The sequence below is a fragment of the Anastrepha obliqua genome, chromosome 1 (genome assembly GCF_027943255.1).
Source record: "Anastrepha obliqua isolate idAnaObli1 chromosome 1, idAnaObli1_1.0, whole genome shotgun sequence".
Taxonomy (NCBI): domain Eukaryota; kingdom Metazoa; phylum Arthropoda; class Insecta; order Diptera; family Tephritidae; genus Anastrepha; species Anastrepha obliqua.
In genome coordinates, this window is record NC_072892.1 from 104,412,983 (window position 1) to 104,436,264 (window position 23,282).

At 36.6% G+C, this 23,282-nt stretch overlaps 4 protein-coding genes across 5 annotated transcripts; 2 read left to right on the top strand and 2 right to left on the bottom strand.

The window, feature by feature from the left end:
- The first annotated feature begins 2,693 nt into the window (after positions 1 to 2,693).
- On the top strand, positions 2,694 to 6,047 carry LOC129253494 (protein transport protein Sec23A). Of its 2 annotated transcripts, XM_054891897.1 has the most exons (6): positions 2,694 to 3,101; positions 3,163 to 4,412; positions 4,475 to 4,628; positions 4,721 to 5,269; positions 5,485 to 5,505; positions 5,744 to 6,047. In XM_054891897.1, the coding sequence occupies exons 1-6, from the start codon at positions 2,823 to 2,825 to the stop codon at positions 5,831 to 5,833; spliced, it is 2,343 nt and encodes a 780-aa protein (XP_054747872.1). In that variant the 5' UTR covers positions 2,694 to 2,822; the 3' UTR covers positions 5,834 to 6,047. The 2 variants fall into 2 exon arrangements, with proteins under 2 accessions (XP_054747872.1, XP_054747873.1); XM_054891898.1 differs by lacking the exon at positions 5,485 to 5,505 and having other exon boundaries at positions 2,695 to 3,101.
- Positions 6,048 to 7,119: 1,072 nt separating this feature from the next.
- LOC129253495 (calcineurin B homologous protein 1) lies at positions 7,120 to 9,141 on the bottom strand. Its single transcript, XM_054891899.1, has 3 exons — positions 8,963 to 9,141; positions 7,551 to 7,814; positions 7,120 to 7,496 (listed from the first exon to the last, which is right to left on the bottom strand). Exons 1-3 carry the CDS (start codon positions 9,027 to 9,029, stop codon positions 7,258 to 7,260), a joined length of 570 nt encoding a protein of 189 aa, XP_054747874.1. The 5' UTR covers positions 9,030 to 9,141; the 3' UTR covers positions 7,120 to 7,257.
- A 3,087-nt stretch (positions 9,142 to 12,228) lies between these two features.
- On the top strand, positions 12,229 to 13,849 carry LOC129253497 (mediator of RNA polymerase II transcription subunit 27). Its single transcript, XM_054891901.1, has 5 exons — positions 12,229 to 12,484; positions 12,851 to 13,120; positions 13,192 to 13,279; positions 13,336 to 13,551; positions 13,609 to 13,849. Exons 1-5 carry the CDS (start codon positions 12,315 to 12,317, stop codon positions 13,744 to 13,746), a joined length of 882 nt encoding a protein of 293 aa, XP_054747876.1. The 5' UTR covers positions 12,229 to 12,314; the 3' UTR covers positions 13,747 to 13,849.
- On the bottom strand, positions 13,777 to 20,765 carry LOC129253496 (gametogenetin-binding protein 2-like). The gene is made up of 5 exons (XM_054891900.1): positions 20,383 to 20,765; positions 17,777 to 18,343; positions 17,484 to 17,659; positions 16,313 to 17,363; positions 13,777 to 14,160 (listed from the first exon to the last, which is right to left on the bottom strand). The coding sequence occupies exons 1-5, from the start codon at positions 20,482 to 20,484 to the stop codon at positions 13,939 to 13,941; spliced, it is 2,118 nt and encodes a 705-aa protein (XP_054747875.1). The 5' UTR covers positions 20,485 to 20,765; the 3' UTR covers positions 13,777 to 13,938.
- Between the last annotated feature and the right edge of the window lie 2,517 nt (positions 20,766 to 23,282).

Below are 23,282 nucleotides of genomic sequence, written 5' to 3' on the forward strand. Positions count from 1 at the left end.
AATGTTGACAATTCTCAGCGTCATCTTAGGTGCGAATTCCTGTCGACCAAACTTTATTGGATCAAAACCTTGCTTATGAAGTTGCCAGACCGTAATGTCAGTAAAACATCTATTCATCAACAACTCATTGTTTTACGATTGCTTATAATACGGTCCCATATGCATTAATCACCTATAAGTCCACCAAATTAATCTACCCGTTCACATATGGCAGATTACCTGCAAAATTTATAATCAGCTGTCAATACTGGTTGTGAAAGGTTTTTCTTCATAGAAATTACTTCGATGGAATATTTTGGAGTTTTTGGTTTGTTTAATTATTATTAACGATATGAAGAAAAGACAAGGAGAAGGAATAGCTGATTTAATTGCGCAATTGGCTACCAGTAATAAACAGTTGGAGGAAATCCGTAAACGACGTTTACTGAGGTTTCAAAAAATTATGGCAGCAATACGCATTCGAAATTCCATTTTACATTTCATAGTAAGTACACACGTTTATGGACACACGTTTTTTTTCGGTTATATGAATACATAGTTAATAATACCTAACAAACATTTTATTAGAATTTGTCTACAAACACGTTTCCAAACCCGCATCATATTTTGTAAAACCGATAACAGTTTTTGGAGTTATTCCATTTCTCATAGGCCAGACCTACAATATCTATTATAAAGGGTGGTTAAATTTCAATGGCCGATGTTGAATGTGAACCACACCTAAACGTCAACGACATCGTTGGACTTCTTTCTTTGGTGTTATTTGAAAGAAAAGGTGTACGTCGATAAGCCAGCAACAATTCAAGAGCTAAAGGATGAGATAATTCGACACATTAACGGCATAGAACTCCAATTATGCCTCAGCGTCATCGAAAATTTGGACCATCGGATGGAGGTGTGCCGCCTAGGCCGCGGCGGCCATTTGGCCGATATTTTGTTCCATACGTAATTGAGCCATACCAATACTATCATAATAAAGAGAAGTGATAATAATTTTTTAAAATAACTATATTTTATTCAAAATCAACACCGGCATTTGGTGGTCTTTGAAGGTGTGCCGCCGAGGCCGCGGCAGCCATTTGGCCAATAATTTGTTCCATACCTAATTTAGCCATACCAATATTATCATAATAATAATTTCCTAAGAAAATTGTATTTTATTCAAAATCAAAACCGGTACTTGAAACTTAACCACCCTTTATTCTAAAGTTCAAAATTACTGTCACACGGTGTTATTTTTGACTTTTCTATCTAATCGGATTAAAAGAAGTAGAAAATATTAAAGGTTACGAACACTCCGGTACCCCTGTCCGACTCTCAGGGTCTGTTCTCAATGCTAGGTTGGCTGTGATAAATTTTTTAAACTAAGTTTAAACCTGAAAAATTAGACATTTAAGTGTATGGTGTTTTCTTTTCACGTAATAATGCGGCATTTCTTCTCTGCGCCAGGACTGTTAAAATTCCGTTTTCTTTTCCCAAACTGTTGCACTCTGGCCAAGCAAAAGAGATAGGATGATCATTATTCAGCTTCTTTTAATTTATCTGTGTACATAAGTTTTTCAAAATAGCATATATATATATATATATATATATATATATATTTATTACAAAGAACTTATTTCTTTCTATTTTCTTCTCCATTATCTTCCTTTTTATAATTATAACTACTATTTTATAAACATATACATACGTATTTTTGTAATTGTATTCAAAAGTTGACTTTTACGACACTCTCGACAACAGTATACTGGTTTGTTTTTCAAAAAAATTGCACCTCATTATACAGTAATAATACGAAAATGTTGTATATTTTATATGAGAACAGAACAAAAAATTCAACTTTTCTCCAAATTATATATTGCATATTACTTAATTACTAAATTTTTTACGAATTAAAGCTTTCGTATAACTACTTTTTCCAACTTCTGTACACAAATATATTATTTATTTAAATTAAAATCAGTTGGACAACGCTCATTCACAAATTTTGTTTGGGGTAAAAAATATTGCACTTTTGTCCGGTTGTAGTGCAAAAGTTAGAAAAAGAACACTATGAATGAAAGAAATACAAATTTTACAGTTCTGGCACACGATAAAATAAATTCTGCTAATTTTCCACTTCCAACTGCAAACAATAACCTTTGAAATGTGATGCTATAGAAAAATTATGAAAATAAACTCGACCGACAAAGTATCAAATGACTGATGATAAATAGGATCCAAACTTCAATGAACATGCTAACGGAAAAAAGAAAACGGAAAAGAAAAGTCGGTAATTTTGGATATAGTACAAGAGGCAACAAATATATTTTTTTCAACTTCTGGTACATGAAAAAATTGGAGGACGAAAAGGAATTGGCAGGAAAAAGTGACTTGGCTTGACAACATTCGCGAAATAACAGTGGCAGCGAGAAACAAAATTTAATGACAGAAGCAGAAACACAACTTTAATGAAATCATTAATAATATGACCATACAAAAGTATGGCTATGATCAATATATCGTTTGTATACAATCGTGTAATCTGTCATTTTATTGTTTTATATTTTCTTTTATATGCATTTTTATTTTTTATTAAATTAGATTTTATCATCAATCAACATGATTGAGCAATTATTAATTCCATCATGATCCACCAGATATTTGTCAGATATTTACCCTTTGTGTGGCCACAACGGTTCAAGTTGTCAATACTGTTACTTGTCACAGAATTAGTGGCAACTCGATTGCTTGTGACGTGGAAGCGAAAAGTTTTTTGGGAAAAGTCCAATTGATCGTGAATAATTGGAAAAGTAGCGAAAAAATAACCGCACCCAGCTGTGATGACGACGTACGAAGAATTCATTCAACAGAATGAAGATCGGGATGGTGTGCGACTAACGTGGAATGTATGGCCTTCGAGCCGCATTGACGCTGGCCGTCTGGTTGTACCACTTGCGTGTCTCTACCAACCACTGAAGGAGCGTCCGGATCTGCCACCTATACAGTATGAACCCGTTTTGTGTACTCGTACCAATTGTCGTGCTATTCTTAATCCTCTTTGTCAAGTCGACTATCGAGCTAAGTTGTGGGTGTGCAACTTTTGTTTCCAACGTAATCCGGTAAGTTGATAATTCAATTTGCAAGAATATTTGTTTGAACAATCAATATTTTTCCATAAAGTTTCCCCCACAATATGCTGCAATCTCCGAGCAACACCAGCCAGCCGAACTAATTCCTGGCTTTAGTACCATTGAATACACAATAGCACGAGCTCCATGCATGCCGCCTGTTTTTATATTTCTCGTTGATACTTGTATGGATGAAGAAGAGCTAGATGCTTTGAAAGATTCTTTGCAAATGTCTCTAAGTTTATTGCCTCCTAATGCGTTAGTCGGACTCATAACTTTCGGAAAAATGATTCAGGTGCATGAATTGGGTGCTGAAGGGTGTTCCAAGAGCTATGTATTTCGTGGAACTAAGGATCTTACTGCAAAACAAGTGCAAGATATGTTGGGCATAGGTAGACAAACAGGTGCACCAATGCCCGGTCAACAGCGCGTGCCAGGTAGCGTAAATAGTGCTGCTGCTGCCACACCTCCAGCGAATCGTTTCCTCCAACCTATTAGTAAATGTGACATTGCATTGGGCGACTTATTGAGCGAACTGCAACGCGACCCTTGGCCGGTACCGCAGGGCAAGCGTTACTTGCGATCTACAGGCGCTGCATTAGCTATTGCCGTGGGTCTGCTTGAATGCACTTATCCCAATACTGGCGGCCGCATTATGGCTTTTGTAGGCGGACCTTGCTCCCAGGGTCCCGGCCAAGTTGTTGACGATGAGCTCAAGCATCCAATTCGTTCACATCATGACATTCATAAGGACAATGCTCGCTTTATGAAAAAGGCAATCAAACATTATGATGCGTTGGCTTTAAGAGCCGCTACCAATGGTCACTGCATCGATATTTACTCATGCGCGCTAGATCAGTGTGGTCTCATGGAGATGAAGCAGTGTTGTAATTCCACCGGCGGCCACATGGTGTTGGGAGATTCGTTTAATTCATCACTTTTCAAACAAACATTCCAACGAGTGTTTGCTCGTGATACTCGCGGTGATTTAAAAATGGCATTCAATGGCACACTGGAAGTGAAGTGCTCGCGCGAGCTGAAAATCTCGGGCGGCATCGGCTCGTGTGTGTCGCTGAATGTGAAGAGCTCGTCGGTGTCGGATGTGGAGATCGGCATGGGTAACACGGTACAATGGAAGATGTGTACATTGAATCCAAGCTCGACAATGGCATTCTTCTTCGAAGTTGTTAACCAACATGCAGCTCCAATGCCGCAGGGAGGGCGGGGATGTATTCAGTTCATAACTCAATATCAGCACGCAAATGGCCAACGTCGCATACGTGTAACTACATTGGCCAGGAAGTAATTAAAATAATTATATTTAAGTTGTTAAATATTAAAAATTTGTGTCTATCTGTATTTAGCTGGGCAGATGCAACAACAAATCTACCATATATAAGTGCTGGATTTGACCAAGAAGCGGCTGCGGTTATTATGGCTCGTATGGTTGTCTATCGAGCTGAAACAGATGAAGGGCCAGACATATTGCGTTGGGTGGATCGACAGCTTATTCGTTTGGTAAGTATTTGGAAGTACTCATTTTTGGGGTGTTGTATAGAATGTGATGGTTTTCTACATGCACCAAACATAATTTATTCTCTCTATTACAGTGTCAGAAATTTGGCGAGTACAGCAAGGATGACCCAAACAGTTTTCGCTTGGCACAGAACTTCAGCCTTTTCCCGCAATTCATGTACCATTTGCGCCGTTCCCAATTTTTGCAAGTCTTCAACAACTCGCCGGACGAGACCACATTCTATCGGCACATGCTAATGCGCGAGGACCTCACCCAGTCGCTAATTATGATACAGCCAATCCTATACAGCTACTCCTTTAATGGTCCTCCAGAACCGGTGCTGCTTGATACATCTTCCATACAGCCTGACCGTATACTGCTGATGGACACGTTCTTCCAGATTCTCATTTACCATGGTGAAACGATTGCACAGTGGCGAGCACTCAAGTATCAAGAAATGCCCGAATATGAAAACTTCAAACAGCTACTGCAAGCACCTGTTGACGATGCTCAGGAGATTTTGCAGACACGTTTCCCGATGCCGCGATACATTGATACCGAACATGGTGGCTCACAAGCTCGTTTCTTGCTTTCTAAAGTAAATCCATCGCAAACACACAACAACATGTACGCGTATGGACAGGTGAGTGCTACAAACTTATGAGCAAACATACATACATACCTATTTCAATATGCAATAGCTAATTTTATTTGTTTTATGTTGGAGTTTGTGTGCAATGTTTTGTTTATTAAAGTTTTAATTTGTTTTTATTTTTCTTTTGCGTGTGTTCGTTCGTCTCTGTTGTTGAATTGTGATATCCAATGGACTGTATGCTTGCAAAAATGACAAAAATATAGCCGCCAATTGGCCAGTCTACGGTATTTATGACTTTTTTTTTTGTTATAAAGTTTGCTACTCTATGGTCTTCAATAGTCATTTATTTGGCAAAACAATTAAATTTGTTGAGGTGTGCGGTGCGATTTTAACGGTGTCTTGTAGCGCTTTTTTCCCTCTGCTTTTAACACACTATTATGCTATGGTTTTTTAATTATTTTATTGAACTTTTTAAATTTTTTGATTTTATTTTTATAATTTTAATATAAAATTTTCGTATAGGATGGTGGAGCTCCAGTGCTGACCGACGACGTATCACTGCAACTTTTCATGGAGCATCTTAAAAAACTCGCCGTTTCCTCAACAACATGAATTGAGAAATGTTGGATGCGCCTTATGTCATGTTACTTAAAACTTAAGACGCTCTGGTGGATGTTCTGGAGAAGCAGTCTCTTTAGGAATATATAAAAGATGCTATCAGCATTTGTCGACATAATTAAATAACGACTGTAGTTATATTCTATTATATTCTATAGTTTTTAAAACTGAGTAAAAGAAATAAAAAGTTAATAATATTATTATCATAGATGAGTATACTTTTCACAGGAATTTTTTTTTAAGTCATGTTGATTACCAAATAATTCTCGAATTTGTTAGACGGTGTGGAAATCGACATTTCCCAAAAAAGTTGCATATACGAAATGAAAACTTGCTACTGCCCCGCAAAATGAAATGCCACTATGTGCTTCTTGCAAGTTTTTTGGGTACGAAACCCACAAAAAGGGATCTAACAATTGTTACAAATGATTGTGTAGGTGAATACAACAATTTCATATTCACATATAAAAATGCTAAAGTTGCATACATTGAAAAAATTGCACTTTTAAATGAAAAGTCTTTAACCCCCCGATGAGCGCCCGGGCCTGGCCAAACTGGCCTTTTCGACTTGGGTGTGAATTAAACATATTTCTATTTTAGTAACGGCCTACGCTTCCAGGTAAATCCGTAAAATTAATATAACCTTTTAAAAAGGATCCTCGAACAGAACGAAAAAAGGCCGGGCCCGGGTGCCCAACCAAATGTTTTAAAAAAGGTGTACATCGGTACAATCTTAACCGATTAAATCTCACTTTTTCGTCCAATTAGTAATATTAGTTTTTCGGTTCAAGATTATACTTTAGTTAAACCAAGTTTACTTAAAAGAACTTTAAATTTGGATGCTTTGTAGAGAAACACTGTTTTTTCTCCTATAAACGAGCTAGATAACGTTTGTTTACTCATTCCTGGGCATGATCGACAAAAAAACTGCTTTTGGGCGTTATATAATTCGTGCCTAAACACATAGCACTTATTTTTTATTAGTTTGTTCAATTTAAAATTCACAAATCTTAACAGCACAATATTACCAAGTCATTCACTGAATATTTACAGACAAGTACATTCCCTTCCTTTTGTTTGATTTGTTTACGTCTACAAGTCGTCAAAATCGCGAAAAATAAAGTGGCGGTTTTCAGAATGCGCCACCTCTACTATTCTGTATACCGTGATTTGAACCCATTGAAATTTTTCAATTTGACATTTTTATTCTATTATTATTGATCGGGAGCGTCTCAGCTGCTAATTTACAAATACCCAACAAATTGAAAACTACAATAAACTAATTTAAGTTAAATGCAATTTAATATACTATAACAGCTATTACAGAGAGCGAACATTAAGTGTAGGCCACTTTCCCACTATTTTCGTATACATGCACAAGAATGTATATATAATATATAAATTAAACGTGTTCTAATTTAATTGAGAAAACGGATCGACATTTTTTGTTCCACATCAGTACGTTCTAATGCTTTGCAGAAGTCCTCAAATGAAATTTTGCCTTGACAACACAAATCTGCCTCCAGAATAGTGCGTTCAGCTATGCTTATTAGCTGGTCCTGACTGATATTTGCTCCAACCATCATATGCAAAATGCTCAATAGTTCATCGCGGCTTATAACACCGTCGTCATCCAAGTCATACATTTTAAATGCAACTAAAAATAAAATGTGATTATATTACTGCAAAAAAAGCACTTCATAGTAATTACACTTTAGCTTCTCTTCACGGCTATTCAAACCGTTTTCCTTTTTCGAATTTATTGGCCGGAAATGTGCAAGCACATTCATGAATTGGCGGAAATTCACACGATCATCGGTACTATCTTCAAAAAAGGCATGTACAATGCGTTCACAGAGCGGATTGATCGCTAATTCAGGAATGCGCGGAAAATCCTCACGAGACAATGTTCCGCAGTCACCACGATCCAGAGAGGTGAAACGCGAATAGAGACGCTCTATTTGATTGGGCGTAACTGTAAGTACAAAATATATATTTTTTAATGCTATACTAAAATATTAAGCAGTGTATTGATATTAATCAAACAGCTAAAATTAACATTCCGGTTAATTGCTTTTATCACGTTTCTCTTTGAAATGTCCAATTAAAACGTTGGTTGATCATAACTCTTATCTGCACGGTTAATATACAATACAAGATATGGGTAAAAGCAGCGTAAATAATGATTTTCACATAACTATGATAATTACTTGCGACATGGAAATTGAACTTTGCCAACCTGTGGCCAATAACTTAATTGTATTGTTGTTAATATTAGAGAATGGATATAAAAGATGTTAATATATGAGTATTATGTATGTATATGTATGCATATATTCGACTATGTAAGTCAAAATACTGCCCTTTTTCTTATCTCAACGCAATAGAACTTTTGTCGGCATTTAAAAGGACATTCCAAACTTTAAGAAAAGTATCACGTCTTCCCATTAGCACAGAAGAAAGGTGCCATCTTATGTATTCTATTCGCCTTATGGGGAGCCGTTTGAAAATGCTTTGATTTTTGTCAATAACTTTCGAACGGTTTCAAAGAATTGCGCTCCTTGGAATACTAAAATTCATGGATCAGTAAGGTGGGTTATTGTGAGGTTTAAGATGCCACGTTCTCGCAGCATCCTCCCAAAATCAGTGGGTACTTAACTTAAAATTACCCAAAATATTTTTACACTGGATGGGGCAAATACGGCATAGAGTGTCGTATTGTTGTAAGTCGTAAGCTTTAATCGACTAAAAATATATTTAGGGTGCTTGTAAAGTACCGTACAAGTCGTATTATGATTTTCATTTATTTAACAGATAAAATCTCTAGACCTCAAGGTAATGACACTTACGACACCTAGCCAATCACCTAATTGTATGCAAGAATGCATTGTTTATTTACATCACATGATAAATACTGTGTATACTGAAAGCTAAATTTTATGACCAAATGAATTTCCTTCAAATCGGTACTAATTGGGTATTTATTACGAGCCGAGAAATTATGTCGCTAAAACACGCCGTACATAAATACTTGCTCTAATCTTCGAATAAATAAAATAATTTGGGCCAAAACTGTGATACTCTTATGGCATTAAACTATTCCTAAAAATTGTTTTTACTTACATCCCGTTTCTTCTTGAATTTGTCCAATCTCCTCTGGGCGAAGCAACAGTGACGATTTATTCCCCATTTTAACTATTCAATTGCGTTTTCAAAACTAAGAGAATTTTTATTAAATAAAGCAAAAAGAAGATTTAACTCAACAAGGCAAATCTATTAATTTGCCTTGCCTAATAATAAGAGGCCCACTTTCAAGGCGAATATGTAAGTTAGGGATGTTCAAAACATACCGGTTCTAAAAACCGATTTCTCTTAATTTGGTTAATTTTTTTAATTTCGATATTAATCGTTTTTTTTTTTTTCTTCTTTTAAACCGAAAATTCGAGATTGGATTTAATTTTTATCGTAGCTAATAAAAATTATATGTGAATATTTGAGAAGAACAAATCTCTATTCAAAATAATCAAAATTATGACACCTACAAAAAAAATAAGTTTTGTATGGCCCAATTCACAGTGGCGCGTTGGTGGAATTGAGAAGGGGTAAATCGAATTTAAAAGGTCACCAAGGTGGAACAGAAATGCAGTGAGCCAGAAACCCAAATGAGGAAACTAAAATCCATCAATGGGTCGAGAAGCATTTCGCGGCACTATACCAATACTTTCATGAGATAGCAATACGTACTGTCACAAAACTTCTGCAACAATAGCAGCGCCACGTGTCCTGTCAGTAAAATGTAGACAATTTGATGGACAGCTTATTAAGCGGGATATAAAAGTTTTCCCTGCAGAGTTGAAATGAAAGTACATTTTATAAATATTACTTTGAAGCTTTATTACGTTTACTTATTATTTTTAACGATAAACTATGTTCTTTTGGAACGATTGCTCCATACTTCCAAACACCACGTTTGGCATAAAATAACATCAGTAAAACACTCTCAGCTGGTTTCCCATAGCTGAAAACACCTGATTCCAAAACGATATTTTATTTAACATGGCTGCAAAAAATGCACACTTAAAAATCACACACCTAAGTGCCTGTCAAACTCACATGCATTGGTGCCTGTCAAAAAAATACTTGTATTTATGTACAACCGTTTATACAACCTGTGCAATCATTTATTCGGTATTGTTGCCAGACGTTTCGCGAAAGTTCATGATTCGCAGTATTCTTTGCCACTGAGACGAGCTCAACTTCCGCTTTTGAATATGGGGCCTAATTGCCAAATTTGCCATATTTTTAAATGGATTTATATGAAGTTCTGAAGCAAAAATAAATGTTTGAACTTATTTGCATTTGAGATTCAAAAAGAACACCAGACACTAAACCAATTTTTTTTGGGATTTTAATTTTCAAAAATCTATAAATCTAGTGCATTGTACAGATCAGCTGATTCCAAAACGGTCTTTTATGTAACATGGTTTCATAAAAAATGAATAAATTTCATAGAAAATCGTATCAAAAAGTCAAAAAAATGCAGTAAAATTTCAGATATTTCTCAGTAAAATGCATTATTAAAATTACGAAATATTTTATAAATATTTGTTTTTGTAAATTTTCCAAGTTAAAGATATTATTTTGAATTTTTTTGTGGCGATATTCAATCGTTTTAATGTTACCATACAAATTTTAATTTGGTACAGCCACCCTGCCAATACGCCCAAGCAAAAAGAATAAGCACTCACACCATCACACACTTGACTATGTGTCAAACTCACACCAATAAAATAGGAAGAAGTCAAGGTGGATTTATTAAGGTGACAGCCAAGAATGATAGAAACAAGATTGCGCCCATCAGAGCGTACGTGACGTCACGTCTGCTGAGTTGTGCAGTATTGCCAACAATTTGCTCTTCGCAATAAATTTAGTGCTTTTTTATACCGAAAATGCGACAATTTTTATGTTTGGTGTTTGTTTCTTTTTGTTTTTAATTTAAGGCTAGCGAAACTTTAGGTTAAAAAAAAACTGTATTATTATACAAAAGAAGTTTAAAAAAGGCCACTCTGAGAAGATTTTAGTGCTAATGAAAATTTTTTTACTCCTATAAAATTTGATAATTTGAAAGTGCAAATTTAATTTTTGGCTCCATTTAAGGCTATGCAAAAATATTAAATGCCCCTCTCTCAACTCTTCTTAAGATTGAAAACCTTTTTACACATTTTAAAAAGCCTTTGAATTTATTGAATGCGAATTAAAACCATAGAGGTGTAATCGTTTCTTCCGGTCATCAATCCTTAGTGAGACATAGAGCATCAAGAGGTGTATTCATAGTTAAAATAAGCAACAAAATACCAGAAAATACTAAAGAAACCATACTGACATTTTTACAAAAAGAGTACCTTATCTAGTTACATAACCTCAAATATAGCAAATAAGTCGTTCCCTTAACAAAAGAGTCTCGCTTGACAAAAATAACTTATAAATTAAATTGTACATAAGCATAACACATTTATTTAAAAAAAAACGCACATTCTAAAGACAATTTGTCACGCATACAAAGTTCTTTAAGTAACACAATAAAAATTTCGTGTTTTATTTTCTTTAAATGGGCATTTAGTGCATTTTTATATCCAAAGCTAGGCAACTCTGCAGTTGCGAGAGAGAGATTTGACTGCCGAAAGCAGAAGAACACCAACAACACCGGCAATCGCGGGCAATGCCACCAGATGTTAAAAAAAGTAAAGCTAAATAAAACTTAGTGAATTATTTAAATAATTATTAAAAAATGTATATTTTACAAAATTATAAACATTACTTTTAATTAGAATAGGCTAGAAAAATGTCATGTGGAATGAACTAAAACTCCGAGACAAAAGATAATAAAAATAACAAAAAAAAAATGCTAAATCAAGTTACGAAAATGGTAATCTAGCCATACTGGAGCTAAAATCACGTAACTAGTTGTCAAATTCGCTGAGCGCAAAGTAACGGGACCACGATGGGCGCCATCTCATTATTCTTTGCATCATGGGTGACAGCATTCACCCAGCTGAATATTTCACCGTAGGTATGGCTTACGGCAAAATGATATGCTTTGTTTATATGTATTGGTATGTTTGCATTCGCATGCTTACATTTGCTTGCTGATTTTGACGTGATGGTTGGACCAAACGCAACAACAAATACATGTATGGTTTTACTTATATGTGTTTGCTGTCACCTGTAATAAATTCGCCTTGGAAGAAGTAGAGAGTTTTTACTTGTATTTTGTACAATAATCTAGTGCTTAAGGCAGTGAGTTGGCAACACTGTCTGTACTACTCTGTTTATTTTCGTTTGTGGTATATTATACATGTGTGGGATTATTTATACTCCAACCAAAGCTTGAGTGACAACAAATCCGTCTACTATTCTGTCGGAATCAGAAAATTTAGCCAAGATTCAGAACTTACCAAGCTCTAAACTGGATAGGATGGAGAAGTTGAACTCCACGCTGGGCGCCGTGAGGTCACTGCGTTCCAGCGTTCGGCATTGCTTCGAGCACTTGGCAGACGGCACTAACGCCGAATTGGCTGAAGATAGTCGCACCAAGTTTCTTCTAAAGTTTCAGGAGAACTTTAATAATATGAATGCTCAACTAAGGTAAAATTGAATACGCAAATATTTATGGCCGCTTCGCATCATAGTGCCCATCACGGTTAACTTTCTTTAAAATATTGTCAAGGAACAATGTCATGTCAAACATGTCGTGGCATCTTGCCCAGCATCCATACTATCCGTACGAATCGATATTCGGTCCCATTCCGTTCCAGTCGTGAGCGAGACCGATTTTGGAGCGGCACAATCTCTAGTGCGAATGCAATATAGCATTACAAGACTGAATCGTGTGATGAACATCAAATTTTACCAAAACTTGAACGAACCGTGATCGGCACTGTGGAGTGCAGCGGCTCTTTAACGTTTGGAATAACTTTTACTTTTTTTTTCTTCTGACTTGCATCAAAATAGAGAAGTCGAGAGCTTAATAAACGGCTTACAAGCCCCACAAACGCCATACTGTTTGGGCCAAACTACGTATCTCGCACAAGAAACGTCACCGGATAGGCAAGCGTTATATTCACAGCTGGTTAATAGCTATAAATGGATCGACAAGGTACATGATCACAGCTTTCTGGCATTTAACAATCTCAACCAAAACAATCTGAGGCGATCATATACATATTGTTCGCAAAAACGGGGACGAATTCCATTTACATCGTGTAACAGCATCGATCCAGAGTAAGTCTATTTTCCATTGTGCATATTCTATATAAGCTTGCAAATTTTCAAAATAATTTATATTCTTTTAGTCATACAGACAAGCTACTGAGTGAAATAAACCTACCTCTCACAAGCTATCAAGTTTGTCGTCCATTTGGCTCCAACGTTGTTGTCATTGTAAGTAGATTTAGAGAAGGAAAAAAAAAAACATTTTAAATTTCCACCTTCTGCAGGTCACAATCAGTCGCGTGCTTAAGGCAGCTATAGTCTGCAAGGGTGTGCTCATTGAATGGGTAACAGTTAAGGGATTCGATGAGACACTTGATCCTGATGATTTGTGGACAGAATCGCGCTATGAAGTTTTCCGGAAAGTGCAGGAACATACCCACATCGCAATGTTGCACTTCTTTTCGCCTACATTACCTGATTTGGCCATTAAGAGTTATATGGTAAATTGAACTTCTTACTTTTTATAAAAATGTGTGCTTATTAATCGATGATTTTAGACTTGGCTCCACAGTTACAGCAAGCTCTTCTTGGAAGCGTGTAAACGTTGTGGTAAATTCGTTTCAAATGGTTTGCCACCGACTTGGCGTGATTTACGTACACTAGAACCTTTTCACGAGGAATGTCGCAATTGTTAAATAAGAACGAAGCGAAAAATAATATACGTATTTGCATAGTTTTAAATAATTTCAATATATATTTGCAGAAACAATAATAATTTTTCAAAAATGTATGTAATCATTCTTGAATTGCAACACATTATGTATTATTAAGGACAGTTATGCTGTTTTCAGACAGCTTCCTTCTGAGTGCATAATTTTGAGCAGTATTCAGATGCAAGATTGTCCTGATGTGCTGCACTTTGCATCTTTGCTGTTCAGTAGCTTAACATTTTTATGCTGTTTACACAAACGCGCAAAATTCTGCTTTAGAGTTTCGCGTAGTTTTTTACGTTGCAGATCAACCTTTTCGCGCTGACATTGGTACTCCAAAACCACTTCTTGTGGAATGTAACAGTTTTCTTCGTCGTCATCGTACTCGTCGACATTTTCCTATGAAGATATGAGAGTATATTTTTAATAAACAAGAAATATTTAAAATACCTATTGCAAAGGAATATAGACAAGTAATTCACTCATATGGTTTGCTACTTGGTATAATTTACCTAACTGGACTTAAAAACAATAAATCCACGTACACTTGATGACCCCTAGTATTATTAATCATTCAATTATATCATTAATATTTTCTATAGGGACTTGAGATCATACATTTAATAGTGAATAGGATAGCAATAAATTAAACATCCCCGGAAAAGAACAACTATTGAAATAATGCAAAGTGCCAGCGATGAATTTTTAAGATTACACAAAAAATGGAGTTAAAGTGACGCCTGGACCATAGCAGTGATAATCCCGATCAAATTTCGCCATTGCTTAATGTGACGTACAAGATATTCGCTAAAATATTAAGCAAAAAGTTATGTAATACGCTGAGAGAGTACTACTCGGCTGCTAATGCAGTTTCCGACCTGAAAGGTCAACTATTGAGCAAATTTTTACCGTAAAACAATCAATGAAAAAATGTTACGAGCACAATATATAGACCTCCACTTGCTATTTATTGACTTTGAACAAGCTACTTACACTATAGGCAGCAAATTGCTGATACCCTAAGAAGGCGACGTGCTCCAGAAAAGGCTACTAGAGTGGTGATGATGACGTTGTATAACAAAATACGCAGAGTCAATATTCAAAATGAGAGTTCCGAAGAGTTTGCCATCAAGACGGGAGTAAAACAAGGAGATGGATACCATCGACTGCGGAAATAAAGACCTTTATATATCTGGGAGTAACCCTATGTAACGACAATGTGATGCAACCCACTATCCCTGTGAGACCACATACTCCATACATGCACCAATAAGGAAAAAATGGAGTGGAGAATAAGAACCAACGACTAGATTAAGGATTTAATACAAGAGGAGCACGTAATGAGATAAGTAAATTCCCAAAGGATTAGATGGATAAGTCATATGACGCACATGGAAGCGGATCAAGTGCAGCAGAGATTACTAGAGGTGAAGGTGACAAAATTATGAAGTCTAGGGTTATTCATTGGGTGCGCTTCAACTTTTTTCCGATAGGGAGGGCGAACGACGCAATATTTTTTATTTTTCGCTTCTTATTTGTAAACTTCATTAGTATACATTTCATCATGGAAACGCTACACACTTGAGCAACGATTGCAAATCGTGAAAATTTTTTATGAAAATAATCGTTCTGTTGCTGCTACTTTAAGAGCATTACGGCCATTTTACGGTCCATTTAACAAGCCGTCCCGTTTTGGGGTTATGTGAAGTCATTGGTCTACAGTAACAAGCCGGCGACGATTTGTGAGCTCAGAGCCAATATTGAACGCGAAATTGCTGGAATTTCGGCCGATTTATGCAAAAGAGTGGTCGAAAATTGGGTTCAACGATTGGACTTCATAAAACGTGCAAGCGGTGGTCATGCAAAAGAAATCGAATTTCATACTTAAATGTATATGTTCAAACTCGATAATAAAAAAAAAATTAGTTAAAAAAGTCAAACCGTTTGTGTTTTATTCAAAAAAGTTCAAAAGTTGAAGCGCTCTTACTGAAAGACCCTATAGTTGTTGTTGTTATAGCAGTAATACAAGCCGTGCTTGTGTAGTGTATGTCACCGGTCGTCTTCGTCTAGCTCATCAGAAGGTAGGCCCAGGAAACATGCTGTTTCAACAAGTTGGGTCCAGATGGAGAGAGGTGTTAGATGAGTGGGTTTTGAGGCGCATGTGAAAAGGTGGTTAGTGTCGTGCGGGGTGCCTTCACATGGCGGAAGCGCACTTCGACCTCATGGTCTTTTGTGCCCTCTACTCATTACAGTACCGCATCCAGACCCAGTTCCCTTATTAAAGTCAGAATAGAGTTGGGTTGGATTGAGCGTATGTGCCTTTCCTCTGGCTGCAGTTGGTCGAGATGTCTCAACCTTCTCCACGCTTTAGCGCTATATTCAAGGAGAAGGTGCATTGGCGTCTTCTGGGATTAGTCGCATAAATGACAAGTGTCAGTAGGCCATATCGCGATCAGTAGCGCCAAATGAAGATTTAATAGATAAAGTTATTGCCTAATGTCTTTTTAAGTGTCGTAAATAAAGATTTTAAGACACATTTCAACATACATACCAGCATTTGTTGCAAGCTCAGCCAGTTCGTACCCCCATACTGTTGGTTAAGTGAACTGCTCCTCCACATATAGGTATTGCCTATTTCATACATATGGTGTTGATGTTCATCGTCCAATCCAATATCTTGTCCATTTTCATGATTACAGAAACCATCAGAACAGGATACTTCAGAACCTTCTGGTGTAGTGGTTGCACTAGAGATAGGCGAATTATCAGGCGTTAAAAGTTCACTGCCATAACCAGAATCGCGTACATCGTTTTCGCATGGACACTGGTCCCCTGCTGATAAACACATATCACATTTCCCTGCGGTGCTAACTGCGTCAATGCCCAAGGAGCTGCCATAAGTACTACAAATTGCTGATGACGTTTGCTCGACCGTAGGCACTCGCTGCTGCTGTTGCGGTTGTTGCTTCTTTTTGCTGCCACTTGTCTGTTGCTGATCTTGTTTGTGCTTTTTTTGCTTCTTTTGTTTGCTTTTCTTTTGTGGTGGAGACTTATATTCCACCGCTGATGGCGATTCCTTCTTAATACCAGCGCGCAAATTGTTATCCATAATATCTACCAATTTATTTAGCTCTTCGTCAAATTCATCTGACAGATCGAGCGCCTCATCCGACATTTTCATTCGGACTTCTTTATCTGCGTTTTCCTCTTCTTCCTCATCTGGCTCTACTGTATCAGAATCGGTACTATCAGTTCCATTGCCATATTTTCGGCATAGCTTTTCCTTCTTTTCCATTTTCTTTAACTTCTTTTTCAGTTTCTTCTGCTCCCGTCTTAGTTCTTTTGCTCTTTCAGCGCGGCTAATTTCCTGGTAAAGCAATTCTAAGTTACTAATACCTTGTTTGCGTTCCACAGCCATATCAAAACTTCGACTTAGCGCATGCACGCCAACCGCTGCTAGCACCTGACAGGCTCTCTCTTCTTCGCGCAGACTGATATAAATACGTCGCAGCCGCTCATACATTATCATACCAACGCAGGTTAGCACTTCCTCCTGCGCAATTTCAAGAGTTTTGGCATGACGCTCCCGCTGTTTCGAATAACTGCATACGAAAGTTTACACGAATGGAAATATTTTTTTAAGTAAATATCAAAATATTGCATGAATACAAGAATATCTGGTGTTGGTACACGTTAAACATAATATAATAAAAGAAGCTCACCTGCCGTTAACTTCTGGTTCGGCGCGCCTTATCAGAGCGTCGAGGAAGTCAACTTTTTTCGTAATAATTTGAATATGCTTCTCGGATTGCGGTTTTCTAATGTTCGCATACAACGCCGCATCGAATCCTTCTTTGCAAGTCGTTTCGTTTACGAGTATGTGGTATGCCTTCTCGATCTGTACAATAAAACGATTAACGAGGAAAAATAATAGCACGTAAAGGTGTATTAGACAAATGTAGATTTGATCAGACAGATTAACAAAAACAAAAAATTCAATTATTAAAAAACATACCTTATTGCGACATCCTTGACAAAACTTGTGCTTTTTTAAATAGTTTTCCAGCACTTCGTGCAGTTCCCTTGTTTCTATGGTAGCCAATTCATCGCGACAATTATACTTCATTGAGAACCACACTTCCCGCCAAACCTCCGAAAAGGGTCTCGAACGAAATGCATCCAATGAATGCAGCACACATCGCGTTTTGTTTCGTAGTTTATTATCGAGTAGATTATTGAGCACCTCGTGATGACGATAGAGCAGCGTACCTAATGCTTGTGGTGCAGACATACGCTCCTCACGCACAGTAAGTGCACACGTGTCTTTTATTACCAACGGATCCAGAGTTGGATGACCTGACAGTGTTAGCTGATAGAACAAACGTTCAACACGACGTCGGCAGCCCACACATGGCACACACTGATTCAGTAGGGAGACGAAAGTGACGCTGTCTATTTCGAGCGATTGTCTTAGTTCTTCCGCTGATAACAATTTAAACTTGCGTGTAAATATTTCAAGCTCTCTCCCACGTATTTGTGGGTTATCTATGCACAAGCCTTTGCTACTCAAGTCCATTAACATCTATAAAAACAGAAATAAGATTTCGAAAAAGTTTGAACGAGTGCGGATTCGATTTTTACACCTTTTCATACAAATGTTGAAATTGGCATGCACTTTTCAGCAAGTGTTTAGTATGAGGAGCTGTAGCTCATATATAAGTAGATATAAATTCAACAAGTTATCTAGAGAGACATTTACCTACAGTTTCAAGCCGACTCCGAATGGCAGATATTTTTATTAGGAGCTTTTTCATGGCAGAACTACACTCGGTGGTTTGCCATTGCCTGCCGAGGTGCGACCGCTTTTACAAAAAACTTTTCGGCTACGGCGGCCGCCGTCTTAGCAATCTTTTTTTAAGAAGTCTAAGGGTACATCTAATAGTAGCGAATGTGTGTGATCCGCTAATAAGACATAGCTTTGTCGTAACATAATAAAAAATTCTACATACATTTAGGTAAATCCTGAAGTTTGAGAAATACTGGATTGACTGTCCTTGACCCCATTGTCTTCTTGAGATGACATCAAATTTAAACGGAAAGCGCAGCGATATCTCTGCGGCCTGGATCAATTACAACGCAAATATTATAAACTTAACTCTTACTTTTCTAGGATTGATCCTAATATTCCTAACTTCCCCCGTTTGTGAAGGAAACTCGTACGAGGCTAACTCATCTAACACCCCTTTAAACTACGAGAGCTGCTGATCAAACCAAACTGGCAATATGCGCGCAAACATCTTAATCCTATTCCCTAAGAGGTTAAATCTTATTTATCAGGTTGCACCTACCAGACACCAGGAAATATTTTACGTAAATTAGGATGCGGATTTTGCCTCTTATGTGTATTGGATGTGGATTTGAACTAACGAGAACTGTGCACTGAATGCCTCATTGTTCCAGCGATACCAACATATATTTTCCATAACCTACCTTGATCCTACAAATTCATTGGTAAAAAAATCTCACTAAACTAGATAAGCTGATTTCTGTTACAGTTATCTACGAAGAACAAATACATTATAGTCGCCTAAATTAATATAAATTCATATATGCATACATACATACTCTATTTGATATCTTTTTGCTTAAACTTGGAAAAACAGTAATAAAAGTGAGAAACGAATTGATGAAAATAAATAAAACCTGCGTGCTCTTATAAGCAAATTAGGTTAGAAATAATGATAAGATCAGCATTGTTTAGTGCAAGAATTCAACTAATTTTCTAATTTTTAGCAAGCACTAAATGCTACAAATAAAAAAAATATAACTAAAATGTTATTCATAATTGTAATAACAATAAAAGAGAAAACACTTAATACAACATTGAAATTTCACGCTCGGGGAATGTGGTGGGGTGTGAGATAAATCTAAAGCCATTACTACGTAAACAAGTTGTGCATAGCAAATAATTCGAGCCCCTACCATGCGAGTGCTTGCAGCTAATGCAACTGCAATCAGGCTACATAAATAATACTGAGAAGATATATGTGCATATGTATTTCAGTTTGAACCTGTTTTGGGTTCGTCCGCTGCGTACAACTATAACTTAATGGGCAATTAAAGAACATGTGCACTTTTTTAGTTTTCTTAAGGCTTGCCTTTTGTCTTTGAAATAAAATAATTTGGAATATTTTGCAGACGAATTAGTTTCACGGCCCCAACTAAAGAGGGGGTATTTCGGTAACATCTAAAAATCGGCCTCCAAAATTAGTATACGTAAATAATTGACGGAATTGAAATTGCTTTATGTGTCAAAATATTGTAAAAAAATATGCCTTAGCACTGGATGTATCAACAGGTTCAATGGTTCATAATCAGCTGCTTACTGTGTTCATACTTTTACTACGGAAACACTTTCTCCAAATAAACCTATTGCATTCCAACTTCATAGTATATGTGGTGGTAATCAACATTCACCCTTGAACATCTTTCCTATTCAATTTGGTGATAGTCTCTTCTTCTTTTTATAAGCCAACCTTACTTTGCATTGGAGATTTCGTGCGTGCGTAGTGAATATCGAAGATATTTTGCCTATATCGAAGCTTGATAGTAATAACTCACCATTAATGAAGAATCATCACCGGATCCTGCCACCACGGGTATTTGCCTATATCCAACGTCGATCACGTCCTCTGCTCGGTATACATCCGTGAGTTTAGCCATAATTCTACCCCAAAAATTTCCGGAGCACCACACGACAAGGAAGGTAAGCTTCAAGTTTCGTCCTTCGTCCCAGCAAAGGAAATCACAATATTCTATTTTTTTAATTCTTGTACAACGATTAGTGGTTCGAAAAAATTATTCGAATGTGTTTAATATCTATAAAGTGAAATAATAAAGTCTTCGTAATTACAAGACACCGAGAAATTATATGAGAAATTGTCAAACACGTAGTATAAAACTGGAATGATTCCACCTGCACTGTTGCACAACTTCGTAGCTATTAATTGCCTAGAGAGCCCAGTTCGCAAATATATGCATATCGAAAATTAGGACTTTTTTCCTATGACAGCGCACTAATAGTGAATGAATTACTAAAATAAGCATAACATCTTAAAATGTATGGGATTTAGTAGAAAGAATGATATTTGTTTCAAAATTTAAAATATTAATTATTAAAAGAGCCTACATTTACGACTTTCAAGTGCATTTTTCAAACAGAGTTGATTTCCACACCTACATAATTGTTAATCAAAAACTAGTGATATTTTTTGCAACGCTGATTTCAGTATGAACATCGGAATGTGGTTATAGCTACGGCTACACGCTCATGCATTTGCTGTCCAGCAGCTTATATGTGGGCGTGTAGGGTGACACATGTACTTGTTTCGTGTCACATATACTTGTTATCGGCTTTTACATGATGAAAATCAAAAATTTTAGATTTTTTCGAGGGCAAGCGTCATGCACTCGACTCGCACACATACAGGGCCCGCCATCTATCGTTACGGATTTGAACTAGGTATTATTTGAAGAATGGTAGCACTTAGCTGTCATCTGATATGACAGAAAATTAGTTGTATTCTTCCGCTGAACGAAAATGGTTGCGTATACGCTCAAAGAACGCTGGGAAATATTGCGACATTACTTTGAAAATCAAGGTAATGTTGCGGAATGTGTACGAAAGTTACGTACGGCAATGGAAAGAAGAAAAGCACCGAATGAAGCGTATGTGCGTTACTTTGCCTCGGAGCTGCGATTTGACGCCGTTGGATTATTATCTTTGGGGTGCCGTCAAAGACCAGTATTATGCCAACAAACCAGCAACAATTGATGCACTGAAGACAAACATACGCGATGTCATAGCTGAAATACAGCCGCATACAATCGAAAATGTGTTGAAAAATTGGACCGATCGTATGGGATGGTGCATGGCTAGCCGAGGCAGCCATATGAATGAAGTTGTGTGCCATCATTAACCGGAAGATTGTACTTCAAAATAAAAAAAAACAGTTTGGAAAAATATTGAGTAGTTTCTTTTTTATAGCATTTTTAATTCCGTAAAGTTATATGGCGGACCCTTTATAAGCTGCTGGACAACAAATGCATGAGCGTGTGGCCGTAGCTTATCTTTTGTTATCAAATCATTCATAATTATTGTTGCCACACATTTTATACATCACATTAAAAATTGTGCTAATTCGTATAAATTTTAGATTTCTCCCACATTACTTAACGCCCCAATGTTTATAATTCTTGAATTTATTAAACATGCAAGTAAATGTATACAAAATAAAGCACGGTATTAAGAATGTACTTTAACTTTTTTCTAGTCTCTGTAATCTTCGTATATAATATAAGTCATATATATATAGACCAAAGGAGTAAGATATAATGAGAACACGAAGGCTGATGCAATTAATATTTATGCTCAACAGAAAAATTGGCGACAAGTGTGAAATTTTTTGTGTAAAATTGTAATCGCACACAAGTATTTATTTTCCTTAACTTTAATGTTGATTTCTTAAGAGGGGGAACAACCTCTTTTAGTAATGTATCATAATTTTGTTTAAATTTTAATATTTATTTCTCAGTATGCTCTTTGCTCGAATTTTTACACTCCTCTCGGGCAATAATGCAACATTTTTTACCCTCTACAAAATGTGCGGGTGGTAGTATAAATACAAGGAAGACGAATCTTGATAGCGTAACGACAAGAAAACTTCCCTTGTCTTAAAATGCAATTTTAAGGCAACTTCTTAAATATTTTCAAAACAGCGGCATAGCGGCATCTTTGGTGTAAAAAAAGAGGTTGTCTGTAAAGTCGGTTTACTGACAATAGTTTAACGTGACAACGTCATAAGAAAATACTGATGTAATGGTTGCAATTTTCAAAACAAAATTTTAATTTTATTTGTTTCATGAATATTTTGTATGGATATAGAGAAGGAGGTAAATGGAATCGCAATGGAATAGGTCAAGTTACATTTACACAAACGTGAAAAATGACGTAACATTTATCAAATTCATGAAAGATATGTTCAATTTCTGCATCAGACGTTAATAAGTCAACAACACGGAGAGGCTACATCATTGATTTGCCTTTTTCAAGACACATTACACTCGAAACACCCCATTTCATTTCCTACTTTTCCTATCATCGTCCTATTCTCAACAGAGAAATGGTTCATTACCATGCACACAGGAAGAAAGCATATGCAAGTACAAATAAGTGAATTTATATACATATGCGCATATACATACATATATATGCTCACTCAAGTAGGAGAGAACCAGATGACGAGCGTTGCCGAACGCGGGGGCCGATTGTGCTCTTTGTCGTTCGTTCCGCGCTATCGCTTGCGGTTCAAGCAAGGTAACGGCGCGTGAGCAAGATAACGACGAATGAGCAAGATAACGACGATTGAGCAAGATAACGACACATTTTTTCGAGCAGCCGGCTAAATCGAATTATAAGACGTTATCACGTCAAAAATAAAATAAATTGATTTTTTGATTAA